General features: G+C 44.0%; 1 protein-coding gene across 1 annotated transcript; it reads right to left on the bottom strand.

The window, feature by feature from the left end:
• Positions 1-1,797: 1,797 nt before the first annotated feature.
• clic4 (chloride intracellular channel 4) lies at positions 1,798-23,106 on the bottom strand. Its single transcript, XM_012862098.3, has 6 exons — positions 22,551-23,106; positions 9,426-9,535; positions 6,224-6,349; positions 5,417-5,523; positions 4,475-4,656; positions 1,798-2,082 (listed from the first exon to the last, which is right to left on the bottom strand). Exons 1-6 carry the CDS (start codon positions 22,617-22,619, stop codon positions 1,918-1,920), a joined length of 759 nt encoding a protein of 252 aa, XP_012717552.1. The 5' UTR covers positions 22,620-23,106; the 3' UTR covers positions 1,798-1,917.
• Positions 23,107-23,412: the final 306 nt, after the last annotated feature.

The following is a 23,412-nucleotide window of genomic DNA, read 5'->3' as shown; positions in this document are numbered from 1 at the left end:
TAATCAGCTTTGACCAAGCTTGGCATATTTTAGGATGTTTGAGTTTTGTTCATTAAAATCATCGTTATGTTTGATTAAGTGTGAAAATTGTGCTCACTGCTGCTGTGCACCAAATTTCCTCCGGTGGTTTAAAATACACCTTTACGCCCCACAAAAGCAAAACGGTTGCCACGTTCCACCTTTAGTCGTGTGGAAGCAGTCGTCCATGTTTCAAAGTTTCTAAACCTGTTCCATCTCTCTACCTTTTTCATTTTTCAGGATTTTTCCTGATTGTTTTTCTAGTCATTTGAGAAACATTTACCAAGTTAGGTTAGAATAAAGACCAACACACACAAGTCTACGTGCCGATGAGAAGTTTATTTCAATTCAGTCAATATTGTTAAAAAAGCATTGAAATACCTCAAATATTTCTTTCTTACAAACGCAAGTTGCAATGAAATGATCTAAAAAAAAAAAATCCTTCCTGCTAAGCATCTGGAGGGAAAACAAGTAAGGCCAAGTGGAAACCGTTTCTCCAGAATTCAAAGCAGGCCAGAAAAAGGCCCGTTTTTTCCTCTGAATTCTGACGAGATGCATTCAATTTACATATTGAAATCAGAGGACTGAAAAACCAAACAATATTTACAATTCCTTTTTCAATCGGATATGTTTCGTAACAAAAGTCTGAATAAGAAAAACAAAACGTGGCAAAACAGGAGAAATGCGTTTCGCTTCCTCCACGCTAAAGCACTTTCTGGAGCTACTGTATCGATGCGTACGTTTGCTACGTCTGATCCGCCTTCATGTCGGAGGGAAAGTGAAACGTGACCAGGTTCCGATTATTCCAACACCGCTCAGTTCCTTTTTCTTTTTCACTTCATAAATATCTTCAGTTTCGCCCGACTGCGGAGCTGTGTCCTTCACCGTGTATTTTTTATTCATTTTTTTTTTTATCTTCTGAGCTGTGTTCGCTCGTTTAAAACCACAATCCCCAACAAGACCAGAAAAATCTGCCACTTTTTTTTTTTTTGGTTCAGGGTGCATAATCTAAACACACAAGGCGCAAAAAGGAAAAAGATTAAGGCCTTTCTTTGCTTTTGACAAGAGCTTTTTGGAATTCCTGCAGCAACGAGGCAATAAGAACAATTTTCTCTGAGCAACATGTGGTTGGACGCTTTATAAATCTCGGGTTTTATTAGTGACGAGACCAGCACAACTACATTTCCTGCTATTCTGAGCTGAGCTACTACCTCCCCCTTATTTGAGACAAGGAGGAGGGAAAAAAAATAAAAATCAAAGCACGTTTGCCAGGCTGTTTGACCAGCTGTTACGATTTCATTTTATAATAAAGCATTCTCTGCGTTCAGGTTTGGATTATCTTCAGCTTCTAGTTTAACCCTGTTAAATACTGGAGGCAGAAACACTGAAGCTTCAACACTGTTCACAAAATCTCCGAGTCAGCCAATAGACAAAAGGAAAAAAAAAAAGGTTTCAGGCGTTATGATCCAGGAAGAAAAAGAAAACGGTAATTGAATTTTCCAACGGAGAAATAAAGGCTTGTGACATTTCTTGTGCTGGCAGGGACAACGTCAAAGGTCACGAACCAGGAAGGACGTGGGACTCTGAACGTTGGCCAGCTCTGATACGACGCGTCGCACGTACGACGGCGAGTGACGAACAGAAGCAATCAAACGATAAATGTGGAAAAGCGACGACCTCCGCTGATTCAACTAAAAAGAGACCTTCATAAAACCGGACGGGGGGGGGGGGGGGGAACGACAGGACGAGCAGAGAAGGAAAAGAAGTCCAGAGTTTTTGTTTTTTTTTCTTCTTTCTCGTGAGTGAATGAGCCACATCAGTCCCGATGCTGTGGAGTGGGATGTGCAGGGAGGTGAGAGTGGGGTGGTGGGTGGGGTGGTGGGTGGGTGGGTGGGGAGTTTATTTGACCAGCCTCTTGGCCACATCCGCGTAGGCGATCTCTATCTCCTTGTCACTGGGGCAGGTGTTGGTGAACTCTTCGCGCGTGTAGGCATTATTCAGGTACTTCCAGATGGACGTCATCTCTTTGGGAATGTCGAAGCCTCTGTACTTCTTGGTCACAACCTAAAACAAACAAAAAAAAAAAAACATAAAACAAAAAAAAACAGTCAGTTATAATTTAGAGACCTGCAATCTTCATGGGGCTTCTCCAGTCTTCACGCCCTCTGCACCGTTTAGCACAATAAAAAGTTAAATTTCAACTCAAAACTCATTTGTACTGCTGGTTTTTTTTCCCCCTTTAGTTAATTGCAGTTATTTGGGAAAGAAAATATGTTTTGTTCTTGCTCTCTAGTTTGCCGTTGACACAGCACTGCTTATTGTTTTGGACGTCTCAGAGCCATTAAAGTTCAGCTGTTTAGAAGTTAAGATGAATCTCTCTTTTAAAGACTTTTGTTCAGCATATAAAGACACGGTCATGAAGAAGTTATGATTTGAGTTTATTTTATTCTGAACCGATGTAACGTTATCGATACAAAGATTCGGTTTGGGAGACATCCACGCAGTGGCGCCTCCAGAAATATTTCGTAGGGGTGGCCAGATGGACCCACTTAAACTCTTGGGGTGGCACTGAAACTAAAAGCCATAATATCAGGATTTTATTCTACTGCTGTAATAAAGCTGCCTGTAGAAAACTATCAGACTGATGTAAACACCTACTAATATCTTTTGGTTTTTAAAGTTTTTGTTTTGGATTTTTAATGTTCCTAATGATCTAATGTGCATAGACCAATAACAGTACAGTTAACATTTTGAGTTGAACAATTTATTTTTATTGTGTAATTATATTTAGAATAAGGCGTACATTTATTCCTATATTGGAAAACAAAACAGTTACTAGGGGAAAGTAGATACTGGCAGATACAAATAAAAGTGCGATAGAAGCTGAGGAAGAGCGACTGCCTAAAATTTATACTGGCCAGTGGGGTGGCCAAAACATGGCACGGGGGGGCCATGGCCACCCCTGGCCACTCCCTGGTGGCGCCACTGCATTCACGTCTTAAAGCGACAGCCTCTTTATTCCTACCAAGAAGGCACACATTTATAAAAAAAGGTACAAGTTAGGAGGTATTAAAGGTTCGACCTTTCAAAATGCATAAAGACAAAAAAACAACAACAACCTTAAAACAAATCAGTCAGCATAATGCAAACATAAGATTCAGATTCAAAACAGCTAAAGTTACACAAGACTTTAAATAAGCTTGAAACTCTACCAGAGGGCCAAGAGCATTACATGAGGAGACATAGGTGTACTTTTAAAGATTATTCATGACCAAAGTACAAAAACAAAAGGCTCTGGTTCCACTAGAGATGCCAGCTGGAAGACTGTGGTAGGACAAATATCCATAATTAAAAAGGCATCTTTTCATAATAACCCCTGACAAAGTTACAGTCTGTGGCTTTTTACCAGCTTATTTTCACTCCCTACTGCTACATGATATATAGATTGTTGATGATGACCTGTGTACTTTACGCTGATCGTGTGAATCCACTAATAGTCTGATAGAAACATCCTCCTGTACTCCTTGGAATTTTAATACAGCCGTCTGATGCCCAGTGAACAAATCGTGACGTGTGCGCTATTCTTACTGGGCACAGGACGTTCTGACACGGATGTTCAGTAATCTTTTTTGTTTTTTGTCTGCTTTTAAATTCAAACCAGCCATTTCATTGCTATAGGAACACTGGGAGTAGTTTGGATGCACTCCATCATGTGAATGTCACCAGGTCTGCACTTTGTCCTTTTAATCAGCGCTTATAAAGCCCTGCTCTGTCAAAGCTGAAATTATTTTTGATTCTTCAGGACCTAGAAAATACATTCTGTTGCCCAACATTGACTTCATGTTCTTTCGTGGTCCAACCACATGTAGTGAGAATGTTCTGGACGTTTGTGATGAGGCCTTCCTACACTGCAAAAACTGACCTAAAAATAGGTTTAATTTTCCTGAAATGAGTGTATTTGTTCTTGATTTGAGCAGGTAAATAACATGATCTGCCAATGGAATAAGTATTTTGAGCCCTAAAATGAGATAATTAGATATTCTGCCCTCTAAATAAGATGATGAAGATGAATCGTTCCCATTTTAAGTGCAAAAATCTCATTCCATTGGCAAATCATCTTTTTTACCTGCTCAAATCAAGGACAAATACACTCATCTCAAGAAAATTTGGCTTATTTTTAGTTCCATTTTTGCAGTCTAGGAAATTTTTTGTGTGTGAGGTCAAACGAATAACTATACACACAAAAAACTTACAAACCCAGGTTTAAATGGTCTTAGTGGACGAGCTGAAGGAAACGGAAACAAACCATTTAATTATACCGCTTATGAAACCCCTTTCTCTGGCTTTACTCAGCTGCTTTGTGCAGAGTGCTATTTAAAATACCCTCTGAAGTCTAATAAGGTCCAGCAAAGCTCAACTTCTAGGACTCAAACCTGCTCAAAGCGTCAACATTTACCTTAACTATGTGCAGTTTGGGCAGCAGGTTACAGTCGGCCAGGGTCATTTCGTCTCCGTCCAGGAACTTGCGGCTGGAGAACTTGACGTCCTCGATGCTGTTGTGGTCGATCTCGTCGGGCAGCGGCGAGCGAAGGTAGTCGTCCAGCTTCTGCAGGGTCTTCAGCAGTCCACGCTCCAGCGCTGCACAGGCACACACAAAAAAAAAAAAAAAAGACGCTGTATACTTTTTAACCACAAGGGGGCAGTATTCACCAAGCAACATACAGCATACACCTCAGCAAGTATTTTTCTTTTATATATATTTCCAATTTTAACACAATGGTCCACATTCCATTTGGATGGGAAAGCAAATTCTTAACAGGAGTCATTTTTATTCATCTGTGATTGTTTAAGAGATCTTATTGTTAGAAAATATGCCATGAATTTGAGAGGCTGGTTCAGGGGGGGGGGGTTTAACAGCAGTTCTGTTTGAGAGCACTTATCAGTAAACCATGAGAGTCTGCCTCTCTTGTTGACCCAGCTGTGGCTCACTGCGGTTCAATATTTTCCCAAGGCGGAGAACAGCCGGCTAGAGCAAGATATAGTCTTCTCCGTAAAGAAAAAAATAAAACTAAACTATACTAAAAGACTCCTAAAATGCTTAACAGTCTTTTCTGTAGCGGCTCTGATAGGTGGCTTAGTCGTCGGGGTTAAAACCCCTACAGGGAGGCGTAGACTGTGAGTTTTCTGGAAAGCTCCAGGTGAGATGAGGCGCAGGACAATAGAGCTGTGTGTTCCCGGATCAGCCAGCGATCCACCAATCGGGGCAGGGCTGCAAAGGTTGCCTAGCGACCAGACTAACGCCACCCTTCACAGCTGAAAGGCATCCGCGATGCACTTAGTCTGGCTTATCTGGGCGAGAACGCGCGCGTCAAAAAAAAGACAAAGGCGGGTAATTCACCCTCGTTGGCGTCTGGCTTGGAGTTCTTGATGAACGCGGAGAACTTGGCGAAGATGTCCATGCCGGCCGTGTTGGACTCGGGGTGTTTGGCTCCGAGCTTGATGTATCTAAGACAAATAGAAATCAATTTAGGCTTAAACAAGGGTGAAAAAACAAACAAAAAAAGCAATTTTCTAGGATTTAATTGTTGTGGCAATAGGCACATTTTAAAAAGATAGAATCATCTATAAATACCTATAAGTACGGTCTGATCTCACTCATATCCTTTATTCACAATATGAAATGCTACCTTTTGTCAAATGTGATAGATATAAGAATTCCTTCATCAGATTAATAAATAAGGTAAGCATACAGTATGTGGATGCATGAAGGCTGTTTTTATAATTTGCTTTGCGGCGTTTGCTGTTGGAATGTATATGTATTCTGGTGTATTTTATGTTTTTCTGGTGCAGTGCGTGTTTTTGTTTCTGCATTTACTGTAGTGTAATGTGCAATATGTGCATTTGATGCTTACTTATTGCATTTTTGTTATAGCAGTAAAATAATGTAGTTTTCATTTCACATCGACACATGAAGTCCCAATAAAATCTGATGAAGTTTGTGATTGTAAGGAAACAAAAATGGGGAGAAAAGGGTGTAATGCTTTTGCTGGACCCAAATTGTGGCATCATTTTCTAAATGACTCAGTCTCCACTCCCACTGTGTGCTCTCAGTGTTTTTTAAGAAGGCGAGCTCATGACTGTAATGCATTGCATTTGGCGTGTAGGTGTGGCGAGCCATTATCACACGGGTCAGAAAACCACTCACTTGGGTGGGCTAAGCACATCCTCAAGGAACTCCTCGATCTTGTTGACGTCGGTTTTGACCTCGCCGTTGAACGTGATGAAGGGCGGGTGCGTGCCGGGGGCCAGGTTCTGGAGGTCTGCGGGCTTCCTGCGAGAATAAGACCATCGCATTTAGTGAAAACGTCTTTTTTTTATTTTATTTTTGTCAACTGAGCTACCCAGCCTTTTCTCCCTCTGCGGCTGCAGCTGCCGGTTCCCTGACCGGGCCTGTGTGTCTGCGTGTCCTCCGTCCCGCGGCCTTCAAAGCCAGCACATTCTGTACCAGATGGCTGGCAGATGAGCGCGGGACCCAAACAGACACGAGCATGTGTTGAATGAGGAGTGTGAACAGTGGACAAACACTCACGCAGCCTGTTGAATAATCTCACGAGCAAAGCGACATGAGACACAGCGCCGATGTTGCTACGGTGGAGAAAAAAAGAAAAAGAAAAAAAAAAAACACCGCAGCGCCTCAAGATTTTCATTGTGACGATGTCGGCTGCACTTTGAGAAAAGGCCATTTAAGGGCACAGAAAAAAGGGGAAATGACCTCAACTGTGTGGCATGTTAATGGGGTGTGGTAGAGTCCCTGAGTGATAGCGCTGAGGAGTGGGTAAGGCTGGTGCCCCTTGGACTCATGGCCAGCAAAAATAACATGTTGGACCACAAGAATAATAATAATGATAATAAAAAAATCCCAAAAGAATAGTTATTAATGGATGTTAGACGTATTTTCTCACTCTAAGTTCTACTGTTCTCCAATTTTACATTGCTTGTCGTCATTTCAGCCTTTAACTTTTTGTTCTCTGTCATTTTTTTCTTCATAGGAGGTACACCTGGTCTGGTGTTCTGTTAGTTGTCATCCAGAGAAGACGGCTCACCCGCTATTATCATCTAATGTAGAACAGATTACTGGATCAATGTGTGCTTCTGTGCTTGTTTGTCTCTCTTGTTGTGTCTCTGCTCTGTCTTCTCTAACTCACAGTCGGTCGAGGCAGATGACTGTTCACACTGAGCCCGGTTCTGCCAGAGGTTTTTCCTTCCTGTTAATGGGGAGTTTTTCTTTCCACTGTCGCTTCATGCTTGCTCAGTATGAGGGATTGCTGCAAAGCCATGGACAATGCAGATGACTCTTCCTGTGGCTCTACGCTTCTCCAGGAGTGAATGCTGCTTGTCGGGACTTTGATGCAATCAACTGGTTCCCTTAGATAGGACATTTTTGACCAATCTGTATAATCTGATTGAATTTGACTTTGGAAAGTGTCTTGAGATGACATGTTTCATGAATTGGCGCAATATAAATAAAATAGAATCGAATTGAATTTCCAGGTGAAGCAGGTAAAACATGGTCTGGGACTTCTGGGTGAATTCTACGGTAAAACCACCGTAAATATCAAACTTCCTTTTAGCGACACGTGTTTTGTTGACTCGAGACAAAGGGCGGCGAGCGGCAACGAACGAGGCAGCGTGTAAACGTTACAGCTGGAGGAGGAAGAGCAGGGAGCCGCAGCCGCGCAGCTGGATTTTACAACATCCCTGCTGGAGTCGCAAAGGGAAATAGATGCAAATAGACCGAAACAGTCGAACTAATTGTGAACAAGCAGGCGTGCCTGGAAAGCCTGACCAGACAAACAGGCATGGCTTTAATCTCCTCCACACTTTTCACACGCCTAACTCCAGGTGGTTTGGGTGAGTTATTGATCTTGTATAAATGAAAAAATTAGCAGGAACTTCAGATGTTTCCATGGTGGTGGGAGGGACTAATAGACTGGGAGAAGGCTGGGATGTTGGATGACTGGAATGGAGGGAGGGATGGAGAGAAAAAAACGGTTTACAGATGGATAAGTTGACTGTTGGAAGGACGAATGGTCAAACAGACCAGCGGATGGTGGGATGGACGGGTAGAATGGCAGAAAGATTTGATGATACACAGATAGAGGGGTGGAAGAGTGGATTGACTGGGAAATTGGCAGCAAAGATCAAATAGCTGATGGAAGACTGTATAGATGGGCAGATAAAGGGATGGATGGAAAGATTCATTCGTTCTGTTTTCATTTTCCATACGTGTCTCTCTCTATTATCTATACATCAAGGCCAGGGGTCGGCAACCGGTGGCTCTTTAGACCTTCCTAAATGGCTCTTAATAACGTTGGTCAAAAATCTATAAAAAAAGCAACCATATTTAACGTAAATATAGTAACTAATACACCTTTTTTGTAATTATTTCATTGACTAATTGCATTGAATTTGCACAACTGAATGTCACTTAAAGTAGCAGTGATAGTTTTTAGATCTATTTTTCCTTTTATGACGGTGGAACCCAAGTACTTTCTTTTTTTTTAACATAAGAAAAGCCATTTTCTTGTATGGGCTGTATTTGTGAATACATTTTAATTCATTTACAAATACAGCCCATACAAAAAATATGTAACCATCCTTTTTTTGCAATTTTTTTTTTTATGTTTGTCTTTCTTTTAACCTAAAGAAATAAAAAGTTGTTTCTTTAAAGATGACGGCAAACTTCTTGTTGCAGATATTTGTCAAAAAATTATAAAAATCGTATAACATCAGCAGCTCTAAACGACTTATTTTGCTGGGCTGAGGCACAAATGGCTTTTTGGATTTTAAAGGTTGCAGATCCCTGATCTAGACTGTAGGAGCCCAGAGGATCTTCTGCTGCGAAGAGAGGGGGAAGCCCAGGCAGGCATTAATCTATTGTCATACAAACCAACCATGCTTTTCACAATAAAGTCCCTGAAATATAAAAATAAACATAAATCATCGATCAGAATCCTGGGCAGAGGTGGAAAGGACATTTTCCAGTAGCTAGCAGTAAGAATGTAAAGGAAAATTCAGACGATTCAGACAATTTGTTTTTTCATCCCAGTGGTTGGAAAACATGTTCCCCACAAAAAAAAAAACTCTAGACAGGAAGGGAGTTGAGTCGAGGAGCTTTAAATAGCTTCTCCCAAGTCTGTATGTTTATTTTTTCCTAACTTTCTAAGGCCCGGGAAGGGGGTCATGGGAAAACCAAACAAGCAGCGGGGAAGCACTGAGCGTGTTGGAGGTGGAGCTGGATCTAAGCGCGACGGTTCGGCTGCAAACATCCAGGAGGGCTTCAAACGAAGGAAGTAATTACACATGTTCCAATGTTAAGCTGGGTTTCAGAACCAAGCAGGACTCACCTTTTCAGGTCCACCGTGGTGACGTTAAAGACGACTCCTTTGAGCCAGAGTATCATGAAGAGCCTCTGGGAGAAGGGGCAGTTTCCGATGCTCTCGCCATCGCTGCCCGCCTTCAACGGAGAGACACAGGGAGTTAGAAAAGAAGCAGAACAGCCACGCAAACGACTCCGAGGACCTTTCTTTACAGCTGAGAGCACAAGAAATGGCTGGAAACGGCTCATTTAAATCACCAGAACCATCAAAAAAACCCAAACGTCTGTGAAGGCGCCTGGCCTGAGATCATATCTCTGTTAGACAACCTCTACAAGGTTCACAGCTTTTCACTCCACTCCCCGAGTGAGGCTCCATTTCCCACAGTGACTCTTTCAGGCCTACCTTAAAAAAGAAAAAGACCAAAGTGGGAGAGAAAAGCCGAACGCTGACCCTTAGAGCCTAAAGATCTCGGCACGTTTCCTCGTCATCGATCTGCAAAACCAGCTCAGAGAAACACAAGAACCCGACATTAGCCTGAAGCAAACTGTCCTGATCCGCGCTGAACACAACAGCGTTTAACAACGGGATGAAAACAAGCCGCTACGTTACAAAGGGCTGCTTTTCCTGGAAATGAACGACAAACTGGGAAAGATGTGGTCTCCTTCACACCAAAGAGGACTCACAAATGAGCCATTCATCACTGCTGCGTCTCCAGAACCCTTCAAATGACCAGATTCTCCCCCTGTGGGGCATCCTTGCTTCGTTTTTCATCGCTGGGCACTGGTGGCCTTTATTTGACAGGGAGGCGACAGGAAACGGGGTTGAAAGAGAGGGAAGACATGAGGCGAACCTCCACGGGCCGACCCAGACGGCCACGTGGAGGACTGAGGCCTCCGGAGCTGGCTCTACCCCGGCGCCCTCTCTGACGGGTCCAAATTAAATCTGCAAACTTGTGCACATTTTAAATCTTCACCAATATCCCATTTTATTGAATTTAAACCAAACATGAAATTGAGAACCCATTTATTTATTTATTGCCTCTCAATGCAATATTTCCAAACAGTGTGTTTTTAAAAAAATGAAATCAGTTGATCGCTGATCATTCTGTGCTAATAGGCGCTACCAGTAGTGCGTTTGTAACATGTAACGAACCACAAACGTCTCAGCAGGGGGGGAGATCCCTCAGCTTTTGGAAAAAAAGACGTTTTTGATTTTTATTTTGGATCGAAATGTCCCCTACTTATTGGTTTTGCCCTAACCGACAAAGTTATTTTTTCCTCTTAACTAGAAAGAACCCTGTGCCTTCAGAAAATGTTGCCACAGTGCCAAAAACGGGCTCAAGTCTCGGGGATTTCGTTTATCGCGGAGTTGGAAATGTTTCCATCGTGACGACCTTCATAAGGAGCGTCGTCACAGGAAGGAGAGACACCAGACTCCACCATGCAGAGCGGCACGCCGACAACCCGCAGATCAAACTAAACCATGCAGACGGGGCCCAAACCGAGTATTTACCAACTTTACAGTAGGTCAACGTTTTTGGACCGAAAATCTTCTGCGTTGGTCTTTTTTTTAACATTTAAATGTCCTGATAAACTGAGTATTGTATTTTCAGAAGCTGTAAGCAATAATTCTTAAAACTACTGAACAATAAACATTTAAAATCCATCCCTCTGTGTGTGTGCAGTGAATTAACACAGTATGTGAATGCCTCATTTTGAATAGAACACGTGAAATAAACAACTTATATCCTCACTGAACGCGTTTGATGCAGAGGGAAAAATTGTCATTGTCTTTGCGCGCAGAGAGCAGCTCTGCAGTCCTGGGCACCAGCTCTGCGGAGGACGAGCGAAGGTCGTCTGAATACTGACGCCCTGCAATATATTCATTACGGTAGAGCAGCGGAGCTCGGCGCGTTCCTCCCTGACGGCAAATCTGCAAAGCTTGCTGCAATGTGAGCTGAAGGCGAAGACCTCCGATTACAGCCGTAGGGGTAGATCGTTGTCAATGATTAAAATCAGTCGACTTCCACATCTTAGATAAACACTTTGCTATCAGAGATGCAGGTCTGATCTGCGAACAACGGGCGGCTTTGTTCCGGCCGGCCCGGCGTTTTCTTGCTGCTGTGGACAGACTTGCTGCTGTTGTCCTCTGTGTGACGCCCTGTGGGATGGCTCCGTTTGATCTGCCTGCTAGCGCCCATTGTACAGCCACCGTCCTCTCTCCCTTTCTCAGCTCACCAGCTGAAACGCTCGCATTAAAAAAAATAAAATAAAATCACACAGCCATTGTTCGTCAAATCAAATTCCCCTTTTGCCCGTTATTATTACACGATCAGTTCCAGAATAAAGCTCTGGCCTTAGGGCTGTCGTGGTTTGTGGCAAAAACACAAAACCGAACCTGCGTTAGTGGGTTTATTTATTCTTTTCTTCCTCACAGGATCAGAAAGACATCAATGGGATGATCGCCTCGCGGCGCGGCGCCTGCACAGAGGCGCTCGGGTCCGGATCGAGAGGTGGAAACGCGACACAGCAACCGTTCCCATGGCGATGGCAGGAACAGATGACACGGGGAGGGCAGAGCGGAGGGGAGAGGCGACTGTCTGCAGTGCGCTAACCTGTTAGCGGTGATAAAATGCAAAGCGCGTGACCCGATGTCATTTGGAAATCAAAGGCGGGTTTTTACTGTAATTCAAGGTAGCGAGCGGCCTTTAAAACAGATTCAGTCCGAGTCCCTGTGATAAAGAAGAAGGCCACGGCTGGCCTGAGAAGGAGGCCTGCCCTCTGCAGTCTGCGGAGACGCTGCAGGAAGCCAGGAGGAAATTAGGGATCAAATGTTTTGATAAACATGAAGGAGAGCGAGAGCTAATGGATGCTTTAAGCGGCGATGAGAGGAAGAGGTTCGATAGCGAGCTCTGCAAGCAATGTGCTCTCTGGCACACGGCCCCGCTCTTCCTCCACCTCCTCCTCCTCTTCTCACTTTATCCCGTCTCCCCTTATCCTGGGCCCCTCTGCGGAGTCATGGGGGGAAGGGAGAAACTATTCCAGAAATGTCCTGCTACCCCCCCCTTAAACCAGGATGCCTTGCTTAGTTTGGGAGAAGATCCTGGTGGAGCAGCGTTTCACTGTAAGCGACAGCAGGATTGAAGTGTTGAAAAGCAAAACTCGGCGAGGCGGAGGAGGTTTGGGGCGGCCTCCTTAAGCACCTCCTTCACTGACCAACAAAGACTTTCCAGACTGTGACATTTAGGAGGTTTCTGGAGAACCTCCCATAGCACACCACCACAGAGCACGTCTTGTTTGTGGAGGTTTACGTCAGATTTTAGCAACAGGAAGGGGCAAAAAAAATAAAAAAACAAATAAGAAACACGTAAGAGGACAAGTTAAGCGAAAGCACACCCTGTTAAAGGCGCAGCTTTACCAGTTCATTTCCTAAAGCAGGCGGCAGCGTTTGGTCGTGCCACGGCTTCGCTGCCTTACTCGTCCCAGTATTAAAAGTGAATCCCATTTTCTAGCAGCTGACCACAGAACTCATGGTAAAAGTAAAAATAATATCGGAATCAGGAAGTGACAATCAGAGGACTTTTGCAAACGGACTCCAATTTTATTTCGGCTCGACTTAGAGAGGAAAAAAAAGAAAAAAGAAATCAACACAAAGCAAGCGGGCGCTGTTGCAGTGGAGTCAGACGTAATATATAGATGATGTCCCGGACAGTGACTGCATTATGCACTCACAGGCACCGGGTCCAGCCCTATAACACTTTTACAAGCGTCACATAAAAAAAAGAGCAGCTCGGCGTTCCTTTTCTACAACGGTGACTTCTTGACAACATCCTGCAATCAGGCTCGATGGATCCTGTTCAGTCTCTGCCATAGCGAGCTAATTTTAGCAACACGCCAGCCGCCACGCTCCCCTCCCCGACACACTTCGTCTTCTAAAATCGGTCGGACCGCTCTCAGAGTTCAACCGCTGCTTGACCGAATAAGGAACTGACGAGGCGCCGCAGCTTTCCTCCTCCTGACGCCTTTCACGCACTGCTGCCATGGCAACCTAACAACGGACGCCTCCCAAGGCGTCCTGGAAACGTCTACGGAGTTGGCAGGAGGTTAAAGCAACAAAACCCTCGCTAGATATCTGACAAATAACTATTATTACAGAGCTTTTGATAAAGTTCTTCACTTTACAGAACAAAGTTTAACAACTTTTTACTGCGTTGGCAAAACAGTTGACCAAAACACGAGGGATTTTATCGTTTCCTTTAACCTATTAGGTGAATTTGATCTTTTTGAAGACTGGGATGCAGCAGAAGATAAAGGGGTAAGAGGTGCACTGGCCCTCTGAAATTATAGTTTCTGGGTCCAGAGTTGGTTACCTTGGAACAAGTCGCAACAAGAGATATGACGGCTATCTCAGCTGCTTCTTGTGAAAAACGTATAATTTTTAACGGTGAACGAAAGAAAAAACATTAAAGTATTAATTGATTTAATTGAGTGACCATGGCAGGATAAAGCCCTTTGGTGTCCATTATCAGAAATTAATGGAGGACGGTTTCTTCCCTTCATTTCTCATGATGGACACCTCGACGGGCATCATCCCTAATGGACGTCATGCATTAGGGCTGGACGATAATTCAATAACAATATATATCGATCGATAGACGTGTGGCGCGATAGGAAAAAACAGGGTCGATAAAACTTCAAGAGTTTTCCTTCCTTCCTTTCAGCCTATCATATTAGTTGATGCTACACTCACTACTTCCTCTCGACCAATCGTAATCGCCGACCCAGGCACGCCGTCACAAAGCGCCGCCCTCTCAAACCACAACAGAGCATGTGAATATGTCGCAGCAAGGAGAGGCAGAGGAAACGGTCCCAAAAGCCCCGTGCGACTCCGCGTCGTATTCGTAGGAATCTTCTGGAAGTTCTTCCAAAACAAAGCAGGTAGGCCTTGGTGTCAGAGTCAAACACGACCGCTGCAGGGTGGTAGTTTTTTTTTTTTTTGGGTTTAAATTAAATGACACCGCCCGCTTAATTTGTCTGAGGCGGGAGGTCAGGAGGATATACTTGCGTTATTATGCCGTTATCATGTTAGTTGACAAAGATCTTCAAATGACAATCATATGATTTATAGCGATAAGTTTTAGAGAAATGTATCGTCCAGCAAAATTTGTTAGCATTACAGGCCTAGTTGTCAAGTAAAGAATTTATCTTCTTAAATAATCTGAAAAAGGTCCCCTGCATTTGTATTCAGACCCTCCGACTTCTTCATAGAACCACCTTCTGTCTCTACAGGCTTTTGCACATCTTACTGCAAAGCAGCTAAAGCAGCTAAAGCCTTGTCAGAATAAAGGCAGAGCCTCTGTGAAAACGCCTCAGATTCTCATTGAAACCCGGGCCTGGACTTCAACCGGGTTGATCCGACTCATGGCAATCCTTCCACCTAAACCGTTCCACTGTACACTGCAAAAAGGGAACTAAAAGTGAGTAAGATTTTCTTGAAATTTGTGTATTATTCCTTGATATGAGCAGCTAAATAAGACTATTGGCCAATGGTATAAGAGTTTTGCACTTAAAATAAGAACAATTCATCTCCGTCATCTTATTTCAAGTGCATGGTATCTAATTATCTTATTTTAGGGGTAAAAATACTCATCCCACTGGAAATTAGTCTTATCTAGCTGCTCAAATGAAGGGAAAATACACTAATTTTAAGATAATTTCCTGGGAAACTCCCACCAGCTTCCCTGTCCTTAGCCCCCCCCCCCCCCCTCCTCAGCATGATGCTGCCACCACCATGTTTCCCAGTAGGGATAATGTGTTCATGACGATGTGCAGAGCTGCCCTTGTGCTACACATCAGGTTTTGCATGTAAGCCGAACAGTTTAACTTTTGCATCATGTAACCTAAGCACCTATTCACACACTGGGTCCCCTACAGGGCTTATGGTGAACTGCAAACAGTACATCTCAGGGCTTTTTTTTTCTCTACTAACAATGATTGTCCATTTTTATGAAAGACTTTTTCATAAAAAAGACAGATTTATGACGGACAAGACAAACAGTTGTCCCGTTGACAGACTCTGCCGGCACTTTACTTTGAATCATCTCGATAAAGGGGGTTAAATAAACTCCAAATGAGACTGAAGTTTGTTGTTGAAATGTAATCCTGAAAAAGGTTTACGGGTTATCCAGACTTTTTTTTTTAAAAGGCACCGTAGCTCTTACAGGCAAAAAAAAAGAAAAAAAAAAGGCAAAGAGGACACTCAGAAGCTGAAAGAAAAGGGTAGAAAAGCAAGGTTTGGCCTTGTGATTGAATGACTCAGACTAGACTGGGTGGCTAAAGAGAGTCCTGACCACAGTCAGACAGATGAGTGTACACAGGAGACGTGTTCATGTGGAATACGGGGCAGCATCCTTAGTCTGGCTCTGACTCAGGCTGCCGTCACTCTGTGGAAAACTCACAAGCTTCCAGTCACCGCTCTGACTACTGTGCTGGAGCGCTCCCTGAGAACCAATAGTTGTCTTTTTTTCTGTGGAAAGTTTGATCCTGAAGATTAAACAAAAAAAAAACAAAACAAAAAAAAGGCTCAGGGGCGATGTGTAAGAAACGTCTGGGTAGAATTGTTTCATTTATCGGGAAGCCAGTCCCTAGCCGGAGCGCCACAGAAGCAGGGGCTTTTAATCAGCCGTTCTGAACGGCGTCCACATGGACCTGCCAAAGATTTGCCTCCCAGAGGTAGTCCACTGCATCTTGCTTTTCCTACAGCGCCATAAATAAGCACACATGCAAAGCGACAGGCTGCAGGCTTGAATGAGCCAGTATACGGACAGCTTTTATGCATCTTTTTAAATAATGTGCCACACCGTATGGAAATAGTTTAGCTCGAGGATAACAAAAATCTCTCCGGCAGGGTACAACTGCAGTCTTAAATGAGTATTATTAACTAAATCTTCTGGTAATGAAACTTGAAAGCCTTAACAAAAAAGAAAATACACCCCCATGAGTTCCAGATAGGCGTTCTGAAAGCATCTTTCCTCCCCAGATGGTAAAATAAGACAACATATAAACCGCTCCTCTGGTAATCCAGGTAATCAACACACACCACGTAAAGATCTCGTCCTCAGACTTAAAAACTTCCTCGTCTACACCGCACGTGCAACATTCTTTGGTCAAATTAATATGAATAAATAATGAAAATCTTTACTCCTGTAGCAATGCGCTGCTCTCCTTTCCTCCTTTTTGAGCCGATTTAAGAACTCGCAGCGTGACGAACACAGGTCGCTCTCACTCCATGCCCATTATTTTTATTATAAAAATGCTCTTCTAACCCTTAATGAGACCTACAGAAATACAAGCTGAAAGAATAGATCATCTTTGTTTCACTTCCGCAAGTCTGTGGTTACAAATCGACATTTCTACCGAGTTTGCGTTTCGTGTTTTACGGCCCGAGGGAAGAGCCATAAAGTAATAACTAAGGGTGTAATGGGATCTCATGGCACGGGATGCAGCACAGGAGGCGGGACAACCCACCGACAGCGCCTAGTTAGGGCCCAATTAAAACATCCACTCGCTGGCTATGGACGAACCTTTATGTCACGTGAGAAGGAAGACGTAATTGTGCCCCGCCGTGCAGAACAGAACGAGCACGGAGCGGCTGAGTGGATGAACCTAGTCAGCCTCGCTTATGAGGGCTTAGAAGGAGCGAGAAACCAATGGCTGCATTCAGGATTTGTCTGCAGCTGTCATTTTCCACTTACTTTAAATAATAACTTCATATTTGAAAGGGTATTTTATGGAACATTTAGTCATAAATCATGCATTAAAGTGAACCGCAAATACAGCCTGCCGGACACAAACGCTGACCGGTGTGTCGATTGTCTCTTGTCGGTCAGCAAATTTTTACTTTTCTTTTAAAGAAATGACGGCAATTATGTCAGAAATTTACCAGAAATGTGGTTTTAATTAATGCAGTGAGTGAGCACTAAATGATAAGCTTGGAAAGGAGGGGGAAAAAAAGAAAAAAAAAGAAAAGTGCAACTGGTTCAACGTTTTAGTCCGATTAAAAGGAGAAATCCAGGATCTAGTAATTCTCTGTTAGGATCCGTTTCTTCCTCAACAGTTTAATGAATAGACAAGACAGTGAGACAAGAACTTTTATGTCGGTTTACAAACAAAACCTGATCTTATTTGGAAGGCAGAACCAGCTTTGTTGCTATCCTAAGCCAACGGGAAAGGGCATTTTCTAACAGCGTTAGACACAAACCAACGTCGGTCTAACACAGGAGTCTGCAACCTGTGGCTCTTTGGACCTTCCACTGTGGCCCCTAATAACTTTGGCTACAAATTATATTTTTATTATGGTATTTAAATGTAATAATGATAATAAATGCAGGTTTTAGCAGTTTGTACTTGGAATAATTGCTTTTAATTTTCACAACAGAATGATGCTAAAAAGGGCCAGTAATTTAAATTTCATTTTAAAAATCAATATTTTTGTCATTATGTTGGAAACTATGATTTTTTTTACATCATGATCCACAAATGCCATTTTAAACCTCAAAACAGACATAAAAAGGCGTTTCTTTAATGACGACAACATTATTTCCTACAGTAGATCTTTATCAATAATGATAATTTGTCTTTTTTCCAAAAGGCCAGGTGACATTTGTAGCTCTGAACGAGTTTAATTTAAGTGGACTGTAGGCAAAAAAAAAAATGGCTCTTTGGACTGTAAAGGTTGCAGGCCCCTGGTCTAACAGACATTAAAAATAAAAAAAAACGATAAAAATTAAAAAAAAAGAAGCCATGGGTTTGCTCAGGACTTCCCCCCATAGAGGCGACGGATGCTTTAAAAACGGGAAGAATGAGCAAACATCTGGCCTTGGACGTCGTTTTAAGAAGCGAAGGGAACTGTGCTTACTGAAAGAAGGCCTTGTGTTCGCATAAAACTGACACATCACAAGGCCTGTCTGAGCGTCACATGGTGCGACAGATAGCACGCCGCCGCCGCCGGAGCAGCCGTCCCCACGGGCCTTGTCATAAACGTTGAAGTACAGAGGTTTTGGGAGTATTAATGTTTACCACGAGGTTCACGGACGCTAGAATAGAAAAAACATCAAACACAAGCGCCGTCGCTATCCACGGCTCCCGTGGGACTGTCCCGACGGGCATGCCCAAACACAGACGGGCTCTTCTGCCATCCAGACTTGAGAGCACTTCTTGGAGCACATTGGCTGGCTCTGTTATCGGTGCTGGCAGCGGGCGCTAAGTCTGGAGGCAGCAGCAGAAGGTCCTGCAGCCCCGCTGTGCCGCCCTGGCACGGCCACAGCACAAAAACAGACAGACACACAGGCCCAGACAGAAGCCTGCCCTCGTCTGTATTCTGCTCGTCTCCATTCAGCCAGGTCAGACGAAGGCGGACAAAGAGTCTCAACAGGAGCAACGGAGACTAGACCGATATCCCCTATCCCGTTGCAGTGTTGCAGTACTCGAGTCCGAGACTCGAACTCAAGTCTGAGTCATTAGCTAAATTTAGAGACTCGTGACTTGACTTGGACTTGAGCACTGATGACTCGAACTTGGACTCGGACTCCTACATTCAGATCATTCTGACTCGGAAATTGAGAAAAAGACTCGACTTTTTTTTTATATCATTAGGCTATAATTTTAATATGTCATTAGAATATTATTTGGTGTATGATTTTAATATCTAAATTATTAGTGCAATGTGGTGGAGTGTGGATTTTTTTTTTAAGTTTAAAAACATGTAGGCTATGCTTACTTTAGTGCGGAACTTGGACTCGACTTGGATCAATAGTGACTCGACTCGGACTTGACTCGGATGAGTAGTGGACTTGACTCTGACTCGACTCAGATTTTTTTTTTAATGACTTGGACTTGAACACTGGAGACTCGAACCTGGACTCGGACTGGAGGCATAGTGACTTTACTACAACACTGCCCCGTTGTACGTTTTTTTTTTCTCGCCTTACAACCAGAAGCTTTTGCTTATATCATTAGGATTCCGTGTGACATGAAACAGCGTGCCATTATGAAGAGGAAAGGAAATGATGAATGATCTAAAACTGGGAAAAAAAAGGAGGAAGCGTCGCATAAAATTTTATTTAGCCTCCCTTTAATTGAATACTCCTAATTCAAACCCACTGCTTCGCAACTCAGCTTTGCAGACTTACGACGACGTCCCAAGCTGACTGAGCTCCAGCGATCCTGCAAAGAAGAACGGGCGAACTGGTCGGCCTCTGGGTGTGGAAAGCTTGGAAGGGTCAAGCAGGCAGCAAAAAGGCAAGGCTGCGCCACAAAAGTATCCTCTGTGGAAACTACACGCCTCCTCAACCGAAACGGGTGCAATCCACGGTTGTAACCAGGCCCCACAGACGTGCTGCGTTCAACGTGCGGAGCCTATCGCGGCGCCGAGCCACACCTGACTGCGGGTTATCAGCCGGAGGTTTCGATGTTGAGGGGGCGTTCACCTCCAGCGGGCCGCTACCGGGCCAAAGTCTTATCTAATCTTTCTTTTTGACGAGGTCCACGCTGCATCCGTCCCCACTCGCAAAACCATTACACCACCACCGCGTAGCAATAAAAAAAAACATGCAATCAAACGTTCCCGGAGGCAACGCCGAGGCTGTGGCTGTAAACAAGGGCAGGTGAAAAACAGAAATGCACGGTCATCAGAGCGTCCCGGGTCAGGCTGATGTCAGCTTCTTTTTCAAAACGGCAAACAGGTCCGTCTGCTCGTAAAAGGGTCCGTGGCAGGTTTATTTTAATTAGTCAGCTTGGAAATTCCACGCAGACCTGACGGATACGACGTGGCAGCGTGCAAAGGACATACAGAGTCCGTTATGGGCTGCAGGGAGCAGGGAGGGGCGGATGACAGAGGCTGGACACAGTCATGGACCTTTGAATGATATGGGATGATGCAACCTGTACGGCAAGATGTGAAACGAAAAACATACCGAGGATTGAGCTCGTTGCTTAGTTCCAATAAACACAGACCTCCTCCTAAGAAGTTGCTAGGAAAAAGTGCCAAGTCCAGTAAACACTGCGCGGGTTTCAGACCAACCCTAACCCATAATCCAACATGGCTGCCACGTAGGGAATGTCGCAGGTCTAAAGTGTTTTTTTTTGTGCTTCATTGGGTTTGTCCGTAATTAAACTCTTTGCACACCAACCGGCGTACAACCTGTGTTAATGAACTCTCAGATTGTTACGTCTAGTATTTGTTAGCCGTGTTCACCGAGGAATGACGGCAGGGAGCGTCTTCCGACTCGCCGTGGGGGACGCGTTGAAGCTAGTAAATTTGCTCCTTCCCTAATTTTCATCTCCAACTCATCCGTACGCATCGCCGTTTTTCTTCCCCCCCCGTCCCGACTTCCGTTTCACACCAGAAAACAACCAGGCGTGAAATAAACAGCCACCTGTCAGAGCCAGGCACTCGGGCCGCGGCATGCGTTTGAGTGTTTTGCCGCGCCAACGCCTTTTGGGCTGGTTTGTGACGACACGTGGTCACGGGGAAGGCTGAGATTTCACACATGAGTAAATCGCTTATTGTCTGAAAACTTGTTATATTACACTCTGTTCCTGCTTATTGTGGTTCTGAACCCTGTTTGGTGCCAGCTGACTGTTAGTCAGATTAGTTTTGCCCGCCTTTCTTCGTCGCACAGTATAGAAGATAACCTTAAACTGGTTGTCAAAGCAGTCCCGAGTCGGCGTGCGGTCGGTACAAAACATCTCATGGTAAAGCTCAGCCTTTCACACCTGGAAAAGAAAAAAGTCAGCCATGAAACAGCGAAGGTGGGGATGACTATGATCATCTGGTTGAGTTAGGTTTGATGTGATTAGAAGCTATAAAATCCCTCGTTCTTCATTCGTTGCTCTAGGTTTCAGTTTATGGCGTCCATAATGTTCTCTAGCACGAACATTATGGACACCTTCTACAGAGAGGAGACTCTGGTGGGGCAAATCCACCACCACCAAAAGTGAGCTAGAGAGCCTGACTGGGGTGTTAACCCACAAGACAATGGATGGGTGTCTCTCCGACAGAAGCGAAGATCATTTTTTGCGTTTAAAATGATCTTTTGAAGTCGTTTGTGACAAAACATTGTTGTTTTTTTTGTCCGCATAGCTTGGCGTCCACCTCATTAAACGACCGGCACCAGATCTGCTGTGGCGCGAGCATCCCAAGCGCGAGGAGCCGTGCTCTTACAAGCAACAAAGACTGCAGAAACAGATGAAAGGTTTCAAAAATGTTATTTCCCCACAAGCTGCAAGGCTGTCAGTGCGATCATCCCCATCCCAAACGTCTGCGGACCCCACAAACAACAACCTCTGCCTCAATGCAGCACCACCTCCCCCCTCCCCATTTACCATTTTCCCGCCCTGGAAAGGAAACACATGCTAAAGAAAGAAAACAGCCATTCACACAAGCCCCCCCTACCACCACCATCATTATGGTCCCTGCTGAGGCAGATGCACAAGTTGGCCCAAACCCAATAGGCCTGCACTATTGGAGTATAACGCAAACAACGTATTGAAAACAAATCCAAAATGATGCACTTATATATACACACAGCCTAATTAATCACTATAATGGTGATCAAACGAGACAGGACTTTGTTGAGTACCCGATGCCGACATGATCCAGATGCGTTTAATTGATTTCCAGTATAAACTACCCAATAAGGAGAAGATTCGTTTCCTGGACAAACAGCAGGATAATGAAAACGCTCCTTTAGCCTCGGCTCAGGCTGAGCCTTTTGTTAGCGTCCACAGTTTCCAGCTTTTTTTCCTCCCCACCTCTGAGGGTAAAAACCTGCATCCACCCTGCCTAAAAGACTCCGCAGACTCCACCTGGTCGCGTTTACGTTTAAAAACCGCAAAATATAGAAAAAAGGTCGAAACGCCAAAAACAATAACAAATAAAAATAAAAAAGTCCCCCCAACGGTTTTTTTCTCCCTCTCTTCTCCCCAACCGATACACAGCTGAAGGAAAAAACGGTTTGGTTGTAAAAAAAAAAAAAAAAGAAAAAAAAAAGAAAACTTGTATAAAAATAACTTTTTTTGCTTCCAAAAGGGGTTAAATAATTAAAGTGTAAAATTAGCGATACAAAAAACCCAACTTGTACCGCGGTCTTACCTTCACAAAAAGCTCGATGACGGGTTCGTTGTCCGCCTTCACTCCGTTCTGCGGCACCGACAGCGACATTTTTTCCGCCTGCTTCTCTGAAGTTTTTGGGACAAAAATGACTTTTTCTCCCCCCCCCCTCCTCTCCTCTTCTCTCCTTGCTACCACGCCCGAATCAGTTCGGTCCTTTCCCCCACACCACCGCTCTTTTTTTTCTCCCTCTTTTCTTCTCTTTTAGTAATTTTGGCTCCAAGGAGGAGCGGCGGCGGTTGGAGGCAGACAAAAGCCAACGAGGAGCAAGACAGCGGCGGCGGCGGTGGCGGGGTCCGCTAAGCTAACGGGGGCTACAGGACCATCGTTAGAGAGCGCGAAGCTGTCTCTTGCTGGGCTCCTGTGGAGAATAATGGTGATGTTCTCTCTCTCTGGCGAGAAGCAACGGGAATACTTGGCAGCGTGATGTCATTCAGAAATGTGAGAGGAGGGAGGAGGAGAAGCTTTTGCGGCCGAAGGCGGCGTTCCCTGGGAGCCGCTTGGTGGCTGCAGAGCTGCTGCCAATGAACGCATGGGCGGAAAAATGGGAGACAACTGTCCTGTGACTGTTCTTATGAATGAGACAAGCGATGGCATTGCTCAGATTATCAGTTTTCACACATTAATACTAAATAATAATAAAAAAACAAGCTATTATAAATACTTGAAATGTTTTGCATATTCAGCCATTATGGCGTTCTTGTCAATGTTTTGTACAGATACTTTTCCAGACCACACTTAAAACGGTAACTCACCCCCCAAATATATCTTTTATTAATTTCTTAATTTGTTTTGCCAATAAACTGTTAACACAGTTGTCTTATAGTTCTGCCTACACATCTTG

Source organism: Fundulus heteroclitus, chromosome 19 (assembly GCF_011125445.2).
Source record: "Fundulus heteroclitus isolate FHET01 chromosome 19, MU-UCD_Fhet_4.1, whole genome shotgun sequence".
NCBI lineage: Eukaryota > Metazoa > Chordata > Actinopteri > Cyprinodontiformes > Fundulidae > Fundulus > Fundulus heteroclitus.
Note: the sequence above shows the minus strand (reverse complement) of the source record. Positions and strands in the feature narration are given on the sequence as shown.